This window comes from Leuciscus leuciscus (assembly GCF_965113295.1).
Source record: "Leuciscus leuciscus genome assembly, chromosome: 1".
Taxonomy (NCBI): domain Eukaryota; kingdom Metazoa; phylum Chordata; class Actinopteri; order Cypriniformes; family Leuciscidae; genus Leuciscus; species Leuciscus leuciscus.
The window spans coordinates 43,872,048-43,890,868 of record NC_138725.1 but is presented as its reverse complement, the minus strand read 5'-3'; the positions used below and the strand labels follow the sequence as shown (position 1 = coordinate 43,890,868).

Below are 18,821 nucleotides of genomic sequence, written 5' to 3'. Positions count from 1 at the left end.
GAGTAAATGATGACATAATTTTCATTTTTGGGTGAACTATCCCTTTAAATCAGTGGGTTTCTCTGACTCGGTAAAAACAAGCAGCAGAGAAGTTAAAATGCAGTGCCATTGAACTAATCACAAAATATACATGTTTTAATCAGCTACATTGTTTAATTAATCAATTAACTGTTCGTGTTTTACCTTAAATTGGACGTTCAGGTGATATCCATCAGTTTGCGTTTATAGAGAATAATGTTACCTTGCAATTCGTCCGCCTGTAATTATAGGAAACAATCCATTCAATTTCAACCAGTATATATGGACATGTTGAAAGTTTCATTCAGGCATCTGCGTGTGCACTCACGGGTCCTAATTATCTTGGCTAAATGTCTGTGTTTTCTTTTTTCCAGGAGGGAAACTTCGCTAGATTTTTGCTTTGAGTTTGACGCGAATTCCCAATTAAACGGCTCTTGATAGAGTACAGTACTCATCTTCACTGACGAGGTATGTCTGGTGTAAAAGCAGGGCTAATTTGTGGACGTTTACTGTAGTTTGCGGTGTTTTGTTTGCGGGTTTTGTTAGCTATCCAGCTATGCTAGGCTAACAGCCTATCCAGACTGCACGCGACGCGACAAATTACAGCGCGCGCTTGTATTATAATAATGTAATTGCACTCATGCAGATATACATCTATGTCCGTGTAGTTTGACGCGAGCAGTTAATCGCAACAAAGCGTGATTTGGTTCAATCAGGGGCTTATGTGCGCGCAGTGAGGAATGCTGTTGTGCGGCATCGCGCAAAAAAAATGTGCATCTGACAGGTACATTCATTCAACCCGGTTTATTTGATCTTTGCTCATTTTCTCTAATCAAACATAGGCGGGAAACATATTCATAATAATAAGTTGTTTCGATTGTGCCAACTATGGAATTAACGTTAGCTCTTTTTTTTTCCTTTTTTTAAAGAGTTCTTCATTTATGCGTTGTTCTCTTAGTGAATAACTTTACTATACACTTTCATTATAGATTTACATTTTCAGCTAATTATTTTTCAGCCATTTTATTTATTAAGTTTTGTTTGTTTGATCATGTTTATCAACTCCTCTTATTAGAGTTAACGGACCCTTAATTTGACACTTTGTTGGTCGGATTACACTATCATTTCCGCATGCGTTTATGAAAACATTACTCATTTTTAATTTTCTCACTTCTCCATTTATACATTATCGTCTCACCGCACTATTATAGATTGTCATTTTATGCAAAAACATTTAAAAGTAAAATCAAACAAAAAACACACGGTTTAATCAATGTCACTTAGATCTTTGGGTGAAACCACAAGTGATGTATGCTGGACTTCTCCAATCATTTCGTCTGCTTAAACTCTGCCTCTTTCTTATAATTGACTGCAAGTGCACATTATTATTATTTTTTTTTTAAAGCAGCCTCAAAACCAAGTAACAACCTGATACAGAGAATCAAATATCAACCCTTTTTTCCGTTTCCGCTTAATCGTTAGTCGTCTCAATATGGAATAAAAAAATGCTCCTAGTAAAGCGGCGCAGGTCACTCTCTACCATCTAAATTACGGTAGTTATGGCAGGAACACAACATAAGCTTGTTTTGGTTCAGGAGGAACTGTAAAAGGTGGCTGCTGTTTCGGTTGCGGTGCTCGGTGACTGACGTCTGTCTAACTGACGTCGTTCAGTGCCAAGAAATGCACTGATATGCTCTGCTCTAGCAGCGGAGGTATAAAAAATAGCCTACATGCGACAGGCAGGTGGGACATCGTGTCATTGCTTTTGGACCGAATACAATGATGGGGTGAACATTTAATGGTTCTACACTTTCCACAGATGGTATATATATGTATGTGTGTGTGCATACATTTAGACCACTTTAACTTTTGCTATCAGGATATGAAGAGACTTTCAACCAGCAGAGCAAAAATGTTTCTGGAGCAAATCGCCTACCCTGCCTTTTAAAAAAAAATGATGTAAACACTGTGAATCATGCTCCCTTTGACTCATGATGATCAAACCCTCAGAGTAATTAATCATGAAACCATCTTGATGTTTGTCTATTTTGAACTTCATTGCAATGAAGAGAGATCTGCAATATTTGTCATTTTATAGACTCCAGAGGACATGTAAATAAGTTTTAGAAATGGATTATTGGACAACCTGATCAGTAAAATGGTTAAGATGTTTGAACGTAATAACCTTATAGCTGCTGATAAAATTAGCGCACGTTTCCTTAACACAGTACATAGTCACACATGCTGGACCCTTAGGTTGAGACTGAGAACCAGGATTTGTTTGATTCTGTCAGATCATACATCTCTTACTGATAGAGATTGGGAAATGTGCGGTTATTCTGTACTAGAACCATAAACAACAGTGTGTATAACCACCGCTACAGTTTCACTACTGTATGTTCTTATGAAATCAAAAGCTCCCTAGATATGTTTCATACTCTAATTACATTTCCTCATTTGTATGAACCCAATGTAGTTTCAAGGTTTACCTTGGTCCCCACAATAACAATTTGTTTATTTTTAATTTAAAGGTCAAAATAGAAGCAAATCCTGATTAATGTTATTTCCCCACCCCACCCCCATAATTATTTGTCCTAGGAGGAAGGGTTTTTATTATCATCGAGTTAAATATTGATAGTTAATAATAAGGAAGAAAATTGCATAATGACTGTGTATAGTTTTACAGATACTTAGATCTTGCTTGACGAGAAAATATTGTTCCTTTTTCCAGGTTTTCAATCATTAAGTGGTCCGCAAGTCATGTCTGGTATAGCGTTAAGTCGTCTCGCACAAGAGCGAAAGGCTTGGCGGAAAGACCATCCTTTTGTAAGTATGATGTTTCCGATCACAGATGTTATATAGCCTAGTATATAGAAAGCAATAGATTTGTTATTTGGAAATCAAGAGAGCGAGATGGGTTTTGTTTTACTTTTAAATGTTTGAGAAGCAACAGGCTTTGTGCAAACCCATGGAGGGTCTTTTTGTCAGTTCCAAATCTCCCCTTTTTTTTTTTTTTTTTTTTAAAGCTTATTGCGCTTTTAGAGCTTCAGTATTAACCTTAGGGGGAAAAGCAACGAATGGGTTACTGAAGGGGCGTGCTTTCCATCTGTGGTGGAGGTGTTATTTTAAGATGTCGCTTTTATTTTAATTTATTCAGCTGAGAAGTCACTATTGAAACTGTTGGGGTGTGTGCTTACAGAAACGAGACCATAGATTAAAAAGATTCTAGAGTCTGACATTTTGAAACTTTTGCAGCCACCCACAGGATTTCAAACCAAAAAAATGATATATATATTTTTTAGGGTTTTGTAGCCGTACCGACAAAAAACCCTGATGGAACGATGAACTTGATGAATTGGGAGTGTGCCATCCCAGGGAAAAAAGGAGTAAGTGCCATTTCAATGTTTACAGTACAGGCATGCATAACTGTTTATGTCTGGTATGTACATCATATCGAATGATGCTCCTGTGAATTCTTGTCTTTTCAACTACTACAAAATGTCATTTGTATGATTGGAAAACAAAATGTTAAAGTAGTCCATTTTATCCCTTAACTCATCTTTGATCACCAAAATGACACATGTAAAAAAAAAATATATATACATAATTTGAAAACATATATATATATATTTGAAAACAAATTTGTTCATGCCTTGAAATAGCTTGAATGTAACTCTACACCCTTGCCTCGTTTAGTATACGTTCTATGAATATTCAAATTAGCCAGCTCAGAGATCCACTCGTTGACCATCACACGTTGACCTGATTGGTTACAAGGTAGTTTGTGACGTCAGAAACACCAGCGATTTCAAACTGCATTTTTGAGACTGTCTTTGGTTCACTGCAGTTTTAAGGAGAAAATACTCAGCAATGATTGTCTTATGCTTTAAGACAAACCTTGTGCAAATTCATATTAAAAATGCCACGTAGACATAATCAATATTTAATAGCTGGATTTTTTCCCCCACAAGTAAATAAGAACTTTTTTTCATTTTCAGACACCGTGGGAGGGAGGCTTGTTCAAACTTCGGATGCTGTTCAAGGATGACTATCCTTCCTCTCCACCAAAGTGTAAATCAGATGTCTAGTGGTGTTAATCCATTATCTGTACTTTGTATGCACATTGTGTTTTTAATTATGCCAGATTTTTATAGTGTGACTTCTTCTACAGGTAAATTTGAGCCTCCTTTATTCCATCCGAATGTATATCCGTCTGGTACCGTATGCTTGTCTATTTTAGAGGAAGACAAAGACTGGAGGCCTGCCATTACAATCAAGCAGGTAAGCTGTGGAGCTTGGATCTTCTTAGATTTTAGTTCCTCTTCGGAACACATGTGAAGATATTTTTAATGAAATCGGAAAGATTTCTGTCCCTCCAGTGACAGTCAAAGCAACTACCACTTTGACGCTTTAGATCGTTAAACTAATCCATATGAATTGAATGGTTTAGTCCAAATTTTCTGAAGAGACACGATCACTTTATATGTTGAACAGATTTAATTTAGGCATTTATTCACATAAAAATTAATCAATGCACACATCAGATATGATAAATGGAAGCTCAAGCATGTACGCTTGACGTATAAGAACCAATGAGGTTCATTCTCACGTGTTACGCAGCACGTTTGAGCTTCAGCAAGAACCAATGAGGTTCATTCTCGTGTTACGCAGCACGTTTGAGCTTCAGCAAGAACCAATGAGGTTCATTCTCGTGTTACGCTGCACGTTTGAGCTTCAGCAGGAACCAATGAGGTTCATTCTCGTGTTACGCAGCACGTTTGAGCTTCAGCAAGAACCAATGAGATTCATTCTCGTGTTACGCAGCACGTTTGAGCTTCAGCAGGAACCAATGAGGTTCATTCTCGTGTTACGCTGCACGTTTGAGCTTCAGCAGGAACCAATGAGGTTCATTCTCGTGTTACGCAGCACGTTTGAGCTTCAGCAGGAACCAATGAGGTTCATTCTTGTGTTACGCTGCACGTTTGAGCTTCAGCAGGAACCAATGAGGTTCATTCTCGTGTTACGCAGCACGTTTGAGCTTCAGCAGGAACCAATGAGGTTCATTCTCGTGTTACGCAGCACGTTTGAGCTTCAGCAGGAACCAATGAGGTTCATTCTCGTGTTACGCTGCACGTTTGAGCTTCAGCAGGAACCAATGAGGTTCATTCTCGTGTTACGCAGCACGTTTGAGCTTCAGCAGGAACCAATGAGGTTCATTCTCGTGTTACGCAGCACGTTTGAGCTTCAGCAGGAATCAGTGAGGCTTGTTCTCGTGCGTCAAGTAAGTACGGTTGAGTTTCTGTTTATGCTCGGTGATCATGTGAATAAATTCAATCTTTTCATAATTTAAACTGATTGTGTCTCTTCAGAAAACTGACTAAACCACTCAATATAAATTTCAATCTATTTTCTGACCTTTTTTTTTTTTTGAAGTGGTAGTTGTGTAGCTGTCCATGGAGGGACAGAAATCTCTCAGATTTTATTTCAGATGAATGACCGTCTTATGGATTTGGAACGACATGCAGGTCAGCAAATAATGACAGATTTTTAATTTTGGGGCAAACTAACCCTTTAATAATATCAGTAAATGGTTTAAAATTGAAGTAATTTTCAAGATGTTTTAAAACGTTTGCTGCATGGTTGAACTACACCTGTCATTTCACCTTAGTGCTTAATCCAGTTCTGTACAGACAGTTCAGTAATTAATGGGAGTGACAACCGCACTCACAAAAATTCTACGCAGTGTGTACGGAACCGAATCGAACAACTAGTTAATGACGTGGGATGAGAGATGACAGACAAGGGGTACATCTCTGATGCGTATCTTAACATGCATCAGAGATGGATCTCTCATCTGTATCACAGGGAAAGCCCTACGTGCAACAAGCCCATAAAATAAATTGAAATGCTTTATTCTGAAAATAAGACCAAAATATGTACACCTAATAACTCCATAAACTTGATCGCTTTATGAGCCAAATCATGTGATGGTTCTAAAAAGAACATTTATTTTGTGTATTTTATTTAATGTAATGCGTTTACGTGGTTTTAGGTTAAAAAGTCATTATTTTACACATACTGTACATCATTGTTGCTCCTCTGAATCTGAAACTGCCTTTCAGAACCGCCCTGCCTTTCTGAAACACGCAGATTTTTACGAAGTTCATCGTTCTGAAAATCACTGTGTGCTCTGATTGGCCAGCGATCCAGTACACTGTGATTGGCCCAAAAACCTTAAGCGTGTGATGGAAGTGTCACGCCCCTTACTAAATTTGGAACATCAGCTCCCAAAGCTATAATAGCCGCGTTTCCACTGTCGGGCCAGGGCCGGGCCAGGGCTTTAAACGGGCCGTGCCGGGCTAATAGCCTCGGGCCAATAGCACCGGGCATGCGTTTCCACTGTCGGGCCAGAAGCTCCACAGCGCTTCACTAAAACACCCCCGTAACACGCCTCTCTGGGACAACGTCACACTAACCCATCATTTCACCAACAAATGGAAGTTTTATAAGAAAACTAATCAGAAATCACTGGAAACAGCGTTGAAAACAAACACGATAAAAGCGGCCGTTTGCTAGCTTTTTTTTGTTTGTTTGTTTAGCAGCTACTTGAATATTTAAAACCCAAGCATCGATGTTTTACCACAGGTTTACAATAAAAAGTGATACATTGATCATAATGAATTAATTTATGTAAAAATGGCACATTAGTCACTCAGAAATAAATTACCGTTAGGTCTATTTCACAAAAGAAAGAGGACACACTTACTTTTTCAGTCGCGTCTGTTTCTTTATCTGGTAACTTAGTTACAGGACATATTTACATCACATTTAGAAAAAATGATAATTTCTACAAATATATGCCATACGACCGAGGAGCTTTAGAACTCTCTCGACTCCCATACAGATATTTTCAGTCAGAGAAACAGAGGAAGCTCCCGAAAAAAAAAAGTTACTTTATTTTTTGATAGTCCGGTTTAAAGAGACGAGACGTAGGCTATGACAGATAAAATAAAAACATGACTGTGATAGCCTTTGGTCTGATTTCTTCAAGCGTTCGCTATGTTGTTTTTTTTACTATGCGTATCTTCAAGCGTTTACTATGTTTACTATGGTAACGGCTAGCGCGCATAGTCTTTTGCATCACAAACAGAAGGCATTCAAACATGAACGCAATTTAAATTATTTTATTTTTAAGTCTTTAATGCTGACAGAATCATCCGGCGCTGCCGTCTCCCAACGGTAACTCCTCCTCTGTTGGTAACCACTCCTCTAGCCCGAGCTGGCCCGCTTTGGCCCAAGGTATTCGACGGGCCAGAAATCCTGGCCGTTGGCCCCGATCAAGCCCCGGAAGTGACAGTGGAAACGCGACTGGCCCTGGCCCGACAGTGGAAACGCGGCTATTGACAGGTGATAATTAGGGCTGTCACTTTTTATTCGATATTCGAATATGCATTCGAACATGACGTGAAATATCCGAAATTGAACTATAAATAAACTATCCGGTTTTTAAAGTGCCATGTTTTGAGCATTTTTAACAGTCTATGATTAGACGTTTGCTTTTTATTTTATTGTTTGCCATCTCATCCAGTAGCGGCCGCTCTAAACGTACTGTAGCGTAGGCCCATGACCAAATCAAGCGAATAATAGCCAGCTTGTTTTGAAAATGGAAGATAACGACAAGACTAAAGAGACTGTAATTCCTGCCTATTACACAAACACACACACACAGAAAAGACGTGTGTCAGTATCGAGTTCTCTTTCGGGCTTGAACAAACCACAACACTAGCCTGGCTAACGTCAGACCTCGTCTCATTGAGACGTGGTCTGGGAACCACATGTTCATTTTCTCGTATTTGAGGCGTGGTTTACGAATGCCCAGAGCCGTTTATTGGGCGCTACGAATGTCTATCAAATGCGCCTGTACGTAGCTCATAGCCAATCGTTTCAATTATACCAGATGACGTATGTAGAGTGACAGAAATCCGACGAGGAAGAAGACGAAATAAACTTGCGTTCTAAACTACTTAGAACACTATCTAAGGGTGTACTCACACTAGCCAGTTTGAACCGTGCCCGAGTGCGTTTGACCACCAAAGCGCGGTTCGTTTGACTAGTGTGAGTGCTCCGAACCGTGCCCGGGCGCGGCTCGATTAGCCGGCCCTGGCCCGCTTGGAAGAGGTGGGCCAGAGCACGGTTCAGTTGGACTCGGGCGCGGTTCGCATGCAGTGTGAGCGCTAACCGTGCTGGACTCCATTGTGTTCAGTGAGAGCGCCGCTCTTCCTGTTTATCCTGAAACCGTCGCACCATAATGAAGTAAGCGTGCTCCGGCACGAATGCTGAAACCCTATGTGAGTGCAGGCCAGAGGGGGAGTGGGGAGGGGGGACAATCGTACTCGGGCCCGGTTCATGGCAACCGTGCCTAGTGTGAGTACACCCTAAGGCTGCATCGAAGGGTAACTTCGCGTCTGATGTCATGTTGGATCCATAGATATAAACAAACTGCTTTGGTGTGTCGCATAGACGTCGTCATCGTCTTGCTGCTCCCTCCCCGTTCTGTGATTGGTTCCCTTTTTGAGGGGAAAATCTGGTCCATGGTATCCAGGCTGCCTAGCAGCGTGAATAAAATCGCGCTGCGCTCAAGGCAGCATGGGGAAACCCAGGCTACCACAACACACAAATTATGCCAAATGTCCGTTTTGTCAAGTGTCCTCATAAGAGCAGTCTTAAATTATTTAAATAAAGTCTTAAATGAACGTAGAGATTTGTGAGAAAATGGGACGTGTGTCAGATCGCATCTGTCAGCAGCGGCTGGTCTTAAAGTGTCATTAATGTTAATCAAAGGACAAAGGTAAGAGAGTAAATTACTCACTCAGACCCGGCGCCAGGAGGATTATTATACCGGTAGCCTAATCATGAATGCACTCCTCTATCTTTTAACACATCTCCGGCGACCGGCTTTTTCACGCAAAAGAAAAACTCTTCATGAAGCGCAGTGAAATTCAGCGACCATGTGGCGTTTCCTGATGGATCGAGGTTGTTCGTTAACTTCATTTTACTCGTAGATATTCGAATACATTGCTTGATATTCGATATCCGTTCGAATTAGATTTTTCTCAAAAGTGACAGCCCTAGTGATAATGTCATTACTACCTTATCAATTCAAGCCCAAATCTGAACCGGAAAATGCAGATGACCAAGCTGATCAATCAAATTTGCCAGTGCGACTGGGGGAGAACACCATGTAAACACAAAACTATGTCTGCATTTGTGATCGTAGAAACAAGCAAGCGCTACTCTATACTGCTCAAAACTCGCATTTGAATAGTCCGTAGCAAATTCTTAAAATATGAAAACATACTTACTGTGAGTCAGAAGCGCCAGAACGTACATGCAAAGATGAAATTGCCCCACTTTTCAGAATCAGCCTTTGTGCACAGCCTGCCTTGTACTCCTGCAGGTTCTGGAAACAGTCCTCCAGAAAAATGCGCAGCACACAGTTGAAACTTTTAGTTGTATTGTTCTGGAACAGTGTTGTAAATAAAGCTTAAGCACTGTTTTCTAATTGTGTCCTCTTTTGGAAGGGCAAACAAAGTAGTTTGGCTTTCGCTACGAAAAATAGTGTCTCCACGACATGGCAGAGCCGGCGGGAATAAAGTTACGCCGCCTTTCTTTGCGTGTACATTTGGGCAGTGTTATGAAACTCTGCCCCCACATACTGACGTAGATTTGTGGGGGCGTGTTTGAACGAACCGTTTTAGGAAGGCGTGACTGAGCCTTAACTTTTATAAAGAATATCTCTTAAGGTTGACACTTTGAGTTTGTAACTCTGCACAATACGTGCACATGCACAAACAGCTACATAACACACTAAAGAAAAAGTAAAACAAGAAATTGCATCAAATGACCCCTTTAAACAAGCCCCAAAAGGCCAATAATTTGTGGACATGGCAACACTGCAAGAGCGCACTGTCTAGCAGCGTTTCCAAACATAACCAAAACATGAGGCCTCCGTCGACTGCTTCCGTTAGAATTGCTGAACACAGCGAGTCTTTTGTCGCTGTAATGTTACTTTGGTCAGAATAGTGGAGACCAAAGACTAGATGTCAAAACGTTGCTATGGTTACCCCAGTGTCAATCATCGCAGTTTCGGGAGTTGTGTTCCGTACATGCATGGAATGGTAACTTGACTCACTCCCGCACTTAAATGCGGATGTCACTCCTGAAGTGTATGTGGCCTATTTGTGCACGTACAACTAAACCATTTAGGTATCACAGATACTTATTATTTCTAATTTAACTTAACACTAATTTAACAGTCTTGTCAGTTGACGGTTAATGATCTGTTAACAAGCGTCAGTTGTCATTCAGGGGGGGAAAAAACTAAACCGAAATGAACATCCCTAAAATATATGCATTGGTCCATTTAATTGGTATATCCAATAACAACGTGTAGTTAAAGATCAATTTAAGGATTAACTGTAGTCTCATTTTTGTATCCAAATTATGGATTTGTTTTTGTTTTAGATTTAGATTTGAACTGCAAATGTTGCATGGGTTTGTGGGGTGATTTTTAAAATCTCCATAAGCAAAATGTTCAATGCATTCCTGAAGAGGGCAGTATTATCTCATGAAGCACCACTATTTCTTTTATATCTTTTTTTTTTTAGATCTTGCTAGGAATCCAAGAACTCCTTAATGAACCAAATATTCAGGATCCCGCACAGGCTGAGGCATACACAATTTACTGGTACGCACCTTCAAATATAGTCTTGACTATAGAGACTGAAATTTGTATTGCCTTTATGAATCTTGTGTTTGCATTTCTGTTTCAGCCAAAACAGAGTGGAGTATGAAAAAAGGGTCAGAGCACAAGCCAAAAAGTTCTCGCCGTAAACCTCAAGATTTCTCACTTAATGGAAATGGGTTTTGACCAGGTCTCCTCACCCCTGTTACAGCCCACCCCCCCACCTTTCAATTCATATCCACTTCATACTTATTTACTGCTGGGCTTAAAGAAATGAATGTGTTGTGCCATTGTCAATCCACTGATGTTCATCCTAACAAACTCTTCCTGGAAATTTTAAATTTGGTCTTTTGTATAAATCTTTTTTTCTTACTTTTTTCCCCTTACCAGTTGGGCAAATCCACAGCAGAGGAGTTCACACTAGGTTGTGTGACGTGTGGCTTTTTTTTTTTTTTTTTTTTTTAAATGATGGGTGGGGTTGCTTGGTAACAGTGCTACATATTTGCAAAAAAAAAAAAAGGCACAAACATCCACATGCAGAAGAAATGATATTCCACACAATCCACAGATGCAGAGGCATGAGCCTAAAACTTTTGTTTCGCTTAATCTTTTTTTTTTTTTTTTTTTTTTTTCAGACTGGCCTCCTTAGTCTCTTTCATGGTTTTAATGATTTAAAACTTGCTATTAATGTCAGTATTTCAACTGCTGTAAAATGATACTTTTATACTTTCTTTACTTTGAGTTAGTGTCTATAGAGAGATTTCCATTCCTGATGCAGGCAGTGTACTAAGCATGTACCGTTCAGTATGATAGCATTGTGCTGCCTCGGCCGTCTGTGTTTCACAAAAAGAAAAAAAGAAAAAAAAAGACTTGCGTACAAGGCCTCTGAATCAAATGGTTAGTTAACCGCTGCATCAGTCTCTTTGTGTTTATATGGTGTTTTGTTCATGTAAGTGTATAGAGTAAATAAAAATGTTTATACAAAGCCAGCCGTGACTGCAGGTACATTTTCCACATGCTTCACACCATGAATGGATTGATTTCAATCCGTGCTTGAAAGGTCTTCTCATGGTTCATGGTCACTTTATGTTTGAATATTTCTATATGACTGGAATTAATTGAATCAAGAGGTTGAATTTGTCTGGGTTGTATGTCAGTGCAGTAGATGTCGAATAATTGTGTGGTTTTGAATTGAACGTCTAGGGCGCAACTTTATTTTAAAATAAATTATTTTGATGAAATAATACCAAATATACATTATATAGATTTTTCTCACCTTTCGCCGCTTCTATCCTTTCGGGTAGCGGATTTCTGCCTAATATTTACAAATTTCTGTGTTTTAGTATCATATTTCATACATCAGGCTTGTATAGCTCATATGTGCAATTCAATGATAATTAGAGATTGGCAGATTATTGTTCCCAAAAGCCTGTTGTGTCTTATTTAGCATTTGTGTGTTTATATGTGTATTTGATTATATGAATAATCAAGTAAATCCAAGTTGCTTCAGTCCTGTAAATGTGCATCTTGCATGTATTTTATAGAAATCATTAAAGATTTCTCAGCAAAAAAGACTTTCAAGTAAAAAACTAAAAAGTATGAACTGTCAATCAGAGGGCAGAATACATGTAGTAGATTGTGTACAACAGGTTTTTCAGCAAAGTTTTTTTTTTTTTTTTTTTTTGGCCCTAGAAATGTATTAAATATGATACAGTAAGCTAATATATTCATAAATATGTATTATACTTATTGTTTAAAATAATTTTCTAGTTATGAGAGAATAAATTGTCCTGCTTGATGTCTGGGAAAGTTACTTTAAAAAGTAATGCATTACAATATTGCATTAAAAAGTAACTTATTTTTTATTTTTTTAAGAAATGCATTTGCATAACTTGTTGCATAACTTTTTTTCACCTGGCTTGCTTTTTGTTTTGTTTTTATAATTAAAAAGTTATATTTTAGGGGAAATATAAAGACCCCTTCACACCATAAGTGAAATAATAATTCTCAGGCTGAAAGAAATGCGAATTCACGTGTGTACAGTTGAGGGCGCACCTCAAACCTTTCAGCTGTGCTGCCATTCTAGATAAAAGAAGAAAAAGATACAGGAGAAAAAAGCTTAACACTTACTTTACCAATAAAAAAATAAATAATCTATAGTCATTTTTGCTTATAGTTAACTGAATCATCGAAGGTCAGAAGCAGGTACATTGGTCAATAAAGTGAGATTAAAGGCATAAAAATGAATGTTTTATTTAACATATTTAGTTATTGGATATTTGCATATATTCTGATTCTGCATTTCACTGATTTTATTCATTTTTAAGGAATATTGAATCTTTTTTTTTTTGTGCAAGTGAGATGAGGAAATGCATGCTCACCTTTAGTCTAGAACTACAATAACCATCATGTTTGCACATAATGCCTCTGCATTTCGATTTGTCTCAACATGGATACAAGAGAGTTGTCAGTCATGGGAAAACAAAGTAACTTGCGTTACTTATTTGAAAAAGTAACTCGGCTATTTTGTTGTAAATTTTAAAAGTAATGCGTTACTTTATAGTTACTTGAAAAAGTAATCTGATTACATAAGTTACTTGTAATGAGTTACCCCAAAACTGGTCCTGATGATTTGGAAAATAGCAATAAATAAATGTATCTTTATGATCTTGCCCTTTTTAGGGTTACATATCAGCTAACATTACTAGTTCTTTAAAATTTTTGCCGTTTTATTCGATTTAAATATACATTTTAGTGAGAAAATAAACTTTTAGATATCTGCATGTGCAATGGACATCGGTTATACCCATTTTTGCTTGCTCCTTTGACGGTATCTTGAGTAAAACAGCTTTACATTTAACAAAAAAGACCTAAACCGGAAGCGATGCGACCTGTTTTACAGAATAGACCTTATTCAGAGCAGCGCCATGACAGGAATGAAAGGGAGGCTGTGAGGGATAGACTTGCCGTGTTTCAATGGCATCCACTTTAAAAAGCTGTATAAAGCTCCTAGAGCACTTAAAATTTTCCATAGTTCATGTGTATGTGTGTGTCTACCGAAATATCTTGGAAATATATTTTTTGTAGTGTTTTGTTAGCAGAACTATCCAAAAAAACATTAATTAACAGAACAACTCACTGAAGAGATGTATGTCTATCCCTCACAGCCTCGCTTTTATTCCTGTTAAAAATGCAAACAAATATGGCCCAGCTGTGAATAAGGTCTATAGGTTTTGGTTCATGCGTATTGGTTTATAACTGTGGTGAAATGAGAGGAAGCAATTGTGGTTAGATGTTCTGTATTGGTGGTACCTGGTTTGAAACCGCTTAAATGGGATGGTACTCATTTATATATCAGATTTAGCAGATTCGCTCCAAGGTTGCTGCCTATAGCACAGGCCATGGGATTCGTTGGGTTGTTAAGAGGAAGCTAGCAGCCAGATAGCTATTATCCCCATGGGAAAATTCCCCACATTGAATGTTAAAGGTGAAGCAATAGCTGGCCCTGAATTTGATAAGCCTCCTCTCATTGAAATTAGATTAAAGCAGGTGATTTTAAAGCTGGAGATTTTCCATGCTAATTATGTATTCTTCCTAACAAAGGTAATGTTTAATCACACTGACATTAACTTGGTAAGGTGTTCTCACTGCGCTCATTCCCGTGAGAATTGTAGAATTAGGTTCTGTGAGCTTGTCAATGCTGTTCTGATGTGAATGAGGAAACGCTGGCTGGACTCCAGGCTCTTGCGGGGGTCAGCACAATTATGAATATGAATATTTTCAGCATGATTTTACAGCCTTTAAGGAAACTGGCTAGAAACTATTAGTGGGAAATCCTGTCAGTGGAGAGGCAGAAAGACCCACTTAAGATGTTATTCAGCTAATTGCATGAGGAGATTTCTAAAGTGTAACTTCTTGGTAATTACTGGTTTTTATTTCATTATTTTATTTGAATATTTTTCAGTTTTTGGCTGTATGCATTTAAAATGAAACCCCAAAACCATTGTGTCATTACTAAAACTGACACAATAATTGCTAAGGCAAAAATTACTATTACTATTGCTCATATTGGTGGTATTTTTCAAAAATCGTACAATTTCTCTTATGCAACTCATCATGTTTGTGCTACAGATATAAATTGTGCCTAAATCTTGCAGATTGTTATCAAAGCAACCTATAGCAACCTATCCACATGATTTAAGTTGTGAGTTTGGAAAAGCCATCTGTAGGGGTTTGCATATAGATTGAAAATGGGCTAGTGGTAACTAGCTGTCAACCAATCAGCGCACCATAGCAACCACAAAAAAATGGCTTAAACCACTCAGAACACCTTAGCAACCACTGTGCTAACTTGATGTCATGGGAAAACAGCTCACGTTTTCTCGAGATTTAATTGGATAGTAATATTCTCTATGCATTTCATGACACGGTGGGATTTTGGAACCATATGCATCAATCTGCCTTTTGGTAATAATGTCAAATACAAGACTGTCCTCAGAAGCTTTTGGAGTCATTTGTGTGTCTTGAGGGATTTCTTACAGTAACCTTTTTGATTGCCATCTTTGAGTAGCTGGTTAAATAAGATTAATGCACAATGCAAATGGCAGTTCTGCAATGCAAATTAAATCATTAACACTGCTCTACACACATCCTCGCCATTGAAGCAATTCATGCCTTTCCAAGTGTCTGGAAAGGTGGCATCGATTATTTTTCTCAGTCACGTTTCATAAATACTGATTTCCATTTAGAGACCTTTTAATCCCGACATCCATTCATTTTTAAATGACTTATTTTCTCTGTGTCTAGTATAACTGCATATAATAACCATTTAGGAATCACTGATTGTAATGAGAAATTATAGTATATATGTGTCAGTGGTGTTCTGAAATGAGGAGGCAAAATCTTCTTTTTTTATTTTTTTAAAACACAATTTTTTGTCCCAGTTAAACTTAATATTGTCACATTTTCCTGGTTAATTAAACATAACTTTACAATACATCAAAAAATTATCAGTATTGTTTTATTATTTTTAAGTATAAATCTCATCAATGTTAGTGTTTTAAGCAGTGTTGTTTTAGTGTTGTTTTTATTCCAATAATAACTAAAGGCAGTAACAATTTAAACAAATTATTTTATTTGTGAACTGATGTTTAGCTCTTCTTTTTAAAAGTCAACTTATTTTCATCAGTCATGAAGCTCGATAAACACTGTCTGTCACATACACGAAGATGAACCTTTAACTTCAAGCTGATTGCTCATTAAAAAACCCACAGTCATCATGTTTACAGGCCATTTCAAGTTTGATTTTGACGTGACATAAAGCGGTGATATCTAAGTTGTTGAGTTGTTTACTTACTAATTAGTCTTCCCATTAACGTCATAATTTTGTTAATTCAGACTCATTCATGGAATGTGCAAGTAAACAAGATACGGGATCTACTGCAGAGATAATCCATCATATCCAATCATAGCGGGATAGAGGGATTGCCTCCTCTCATTCATTCTCAATTACCCCCCCCACTAAAGCCACTGCATTAGGGTGTCTGTTAAAACTCAATGGGCTCAGGGGAGGCAAGAGAGACGCAGACTCCCGCTGTAACTTTACCTGCTGGTGTTACTTTAGAAAAACAAGTGATTTATGCACTTTTTAATGTCAAATTTAGTAATATTTGTGTTTTTTCATCTTTGTAATATGGATTATTTTCACTTTTTGAGGAGGCCTCTCAATTGCCTCCTCAGAGGAAACGTCCCTTTCAGGTGTCACAGTCCGAGACCAGGAAGAGAAGTTAGGCTACTTTTAATGCATCCTTGCATTTCCCTTTCCAAAACGTGATCATTCAAATCTGATCCGACATTTTTATATTAATCAATGTTAGATTCTAATGCCTGTTCCCATACCCATCTTTAATGTAAAGCTGTAGTTGTTTTATGTGTGCGGTAGGCCTACTTCAAATAGTCTGAGCCAGCCGGGCCACACATAATGTCAAGGAGCTGTCATTTATTGGGTGGGAATTTAAGTTCTCTGCATAATGATGCATTAGTCATTTTAATATCAAGAAATAACTCTCCTGTATTTGTGCCTGGCTGTTTATAGAGCCGAGCTTTGTTAATCATCAACTTAAGACTTGATGTTGAAGCCTTTCGAATGAACTAGATTTCTGCACGAATGACTCATGAAATGATTTCAGCTGCATCCAGGTACTAATAACAAGCTGATTTAATTAGCACCATGCACAATATTTGACAGTGCTGTATTTTTAATGAACAAATGCTTTGTACAACCAAAATAATTAATGGAACAAGTATGTGTGCATTTATATTTGGTAACTGGCAAAACTAAATTGCGATTGCCACCGATTAGACCCCTGCAGTATATACGGTAGTCATTATTAACAAATATTATTTTTATATTATAGGTTTGTGAAACTGTTTGTCATTTTTGGTTCACAAAATCTCAGCTCTTTATGACATACCTTAAAGAAAGTATGGAAGCCTGCTTCTGCTGCAGAGTTAAAAAAGGTAATTGCAATTATTATTTCACCCAGCTGTGACTTAATATTTAGTAATTGCTACTTTATCCCAGCTGTGACTTTATATCTTGAAATGTGATCTCTTTATTTTTTATTTTAGTTTCTTTCTTTTTTTTTACTTTGAGGCAAAAACAGGGTTCTGCAAGATCTCAACTTTCTATCTGATGCTGTTTTTTTTTGTTTTTAGATTATATAACTTTCGAAGAGGCTCTATCATGATCAATTGGGACGGCATTGAAGAACCTGCTATGAATGCTTTCGATTACACAAAAGAGGAGACGTCTGTGCGAAGACAATTCGTCCCATGAAAGCTTTGAATGCAAGCGATGAGGGAAGCTTGAAAGAAATATTCCCATTTGATCCTTTCTAACTGTGATGTATTTTAATACAAAACAGTACGCAGCACCACAAGTGGGCTGGTGGAAGTGGAAACCTCTAGAGCTTCAAAGGACCCATCAATTGTGTCGACTGGCTGTTTATAAAGTGCAGGCCCTAATGCTCCATGTTACAAGCACTCAGCGTTTGCAAGAACACAACACAGTAGCATCTAGCATCCTGTTCAAATCTAATTCATTCTGACCCGGCCACTTAGCGTGCACTGAAAAAGAAGCAAACCTGCATTCTGTAATCCAGTGGAGCTCATTACATCGGTTATGGCTCAATAACAGTGGCTCAAACTCTTAATTGTGTCTTTTAGCATGTTTTATTTGTCATGGTAAATATATTTCAATGCTAATGCATCTATAAATTACTAAATTGGTCACATTAGATAGCCACTCAGCAGTGGAGCCAAATGTATCATAATAGAATGAGCTGTAGGCTGTAACGCGAGCTTTTCTGTGCTTTATATATGTGCTCCATGCTGCGGAGTAACTAACTAAAGGTAGTGATGCTACTAACATTGTTACAAAAAAAAAAAAAAAAAAACTGCATTACAGCTTAACTAGCAATTTTTGTAACACTGTATTTCAATGGTCCATTTTAGACAATCTACAAGTAACTTTGCAACTACATGTCAGCTAACTCTCATTAGAGTATTAGTAGACTGTCTGCTTAATATCTCCTTAATCGTTATTTTGATGCTCCACAACAGACAGTCTACTAACTATAAGTAACTTTGCAAGTACATGTCAACATATTCTAACCCAAACCCTAACCTAATGAATGGAAGTTGACATGTAGTTGCAAAGTTACTCATAGTTAGTAAACAATGTCTAAAGTGGACTATCGGAATAGTGTAATCACAATTTTATTAACCCTCAGAATACATTTAAAATCCGCATAATATTTTTGCATCCCTATGTTTTGAATATACAATTTTACATGAACTACATAAAAAATAAAAAATAAACACTTATGCAAGAAAAAACAAACATATTTTCAATATTCATGAAAATGAAATCTTAAATAGGCCTATCTAAGAATTTACAGAATCATATTTTTTATTAATATAATTAATATGAATCAAAACGGTCAAAACCAGTCACATTTATGAAGCCTAATTTTTTTTTAAACAACAACATTAAAGC

The 18,821-nt window shown here is 37.7% G+C and overlaps 1 protein-coding gene across 1 annotated transcript; it reads left to right on the top strand.

Annotated features, from left to right (window-relative positions):
• Positions 1-347: 347 nt before the first annotated feature.
• Positions 348-11,751, top strand: ube2ia (ubiquitin-conjugating enzyme E2Ia). The gene is made up of 7 exons (XM_082189828.1): positions 348-486; positions 2,750-2,844; positions 3,321-3,404; positions 4,017-4,089; positions 4,190-4,299; positions 10,686-10,765; positions 10,851-11,751. The coding sequence occupies exons 2-7, from the start codon at positions 2,779-2,781 to the stop codon at positions 10,909-10,911; spliced, it is 474 nt and encodes a 157-aa protein (XP_082045954.1). The 5' UTR covers positions 348-486; positions 2,750-2,778; the 3' UTR covers positions 10,912-11,751.
• The last annotated feature ends 7,070 nt before the right edge of the window (positions 11,752-18,821 follow it).

What these genes read in the sequence shown, in the direction of transcription:
- ube2ia (XM_082189828.1), top strand. Translation starts at nt 2,779, where the DNA reads ATGTCTGGTATAGCGTTAAGTCGTCTCGCACAAGAGCGAAAGGCTTGG. An exon ending in TCCTTCCTCTCCACCAAAGT is followed by an intron (nt 4,090 to 4,189) that starts GTAAATCAGATG and finishes CTTCTTCTACAG; the next exon opens with GTAAATTTGAGCCTCCTTTA. An exon ending in GAGGCATACACAATTTACTG is followed by an intron (nt 10,766 to 10,850) that starts GTACGCACCTTC and finishes TTTCTGTTTCAG; the next exon opens with CCAAAACAGAGTGGAGTATG.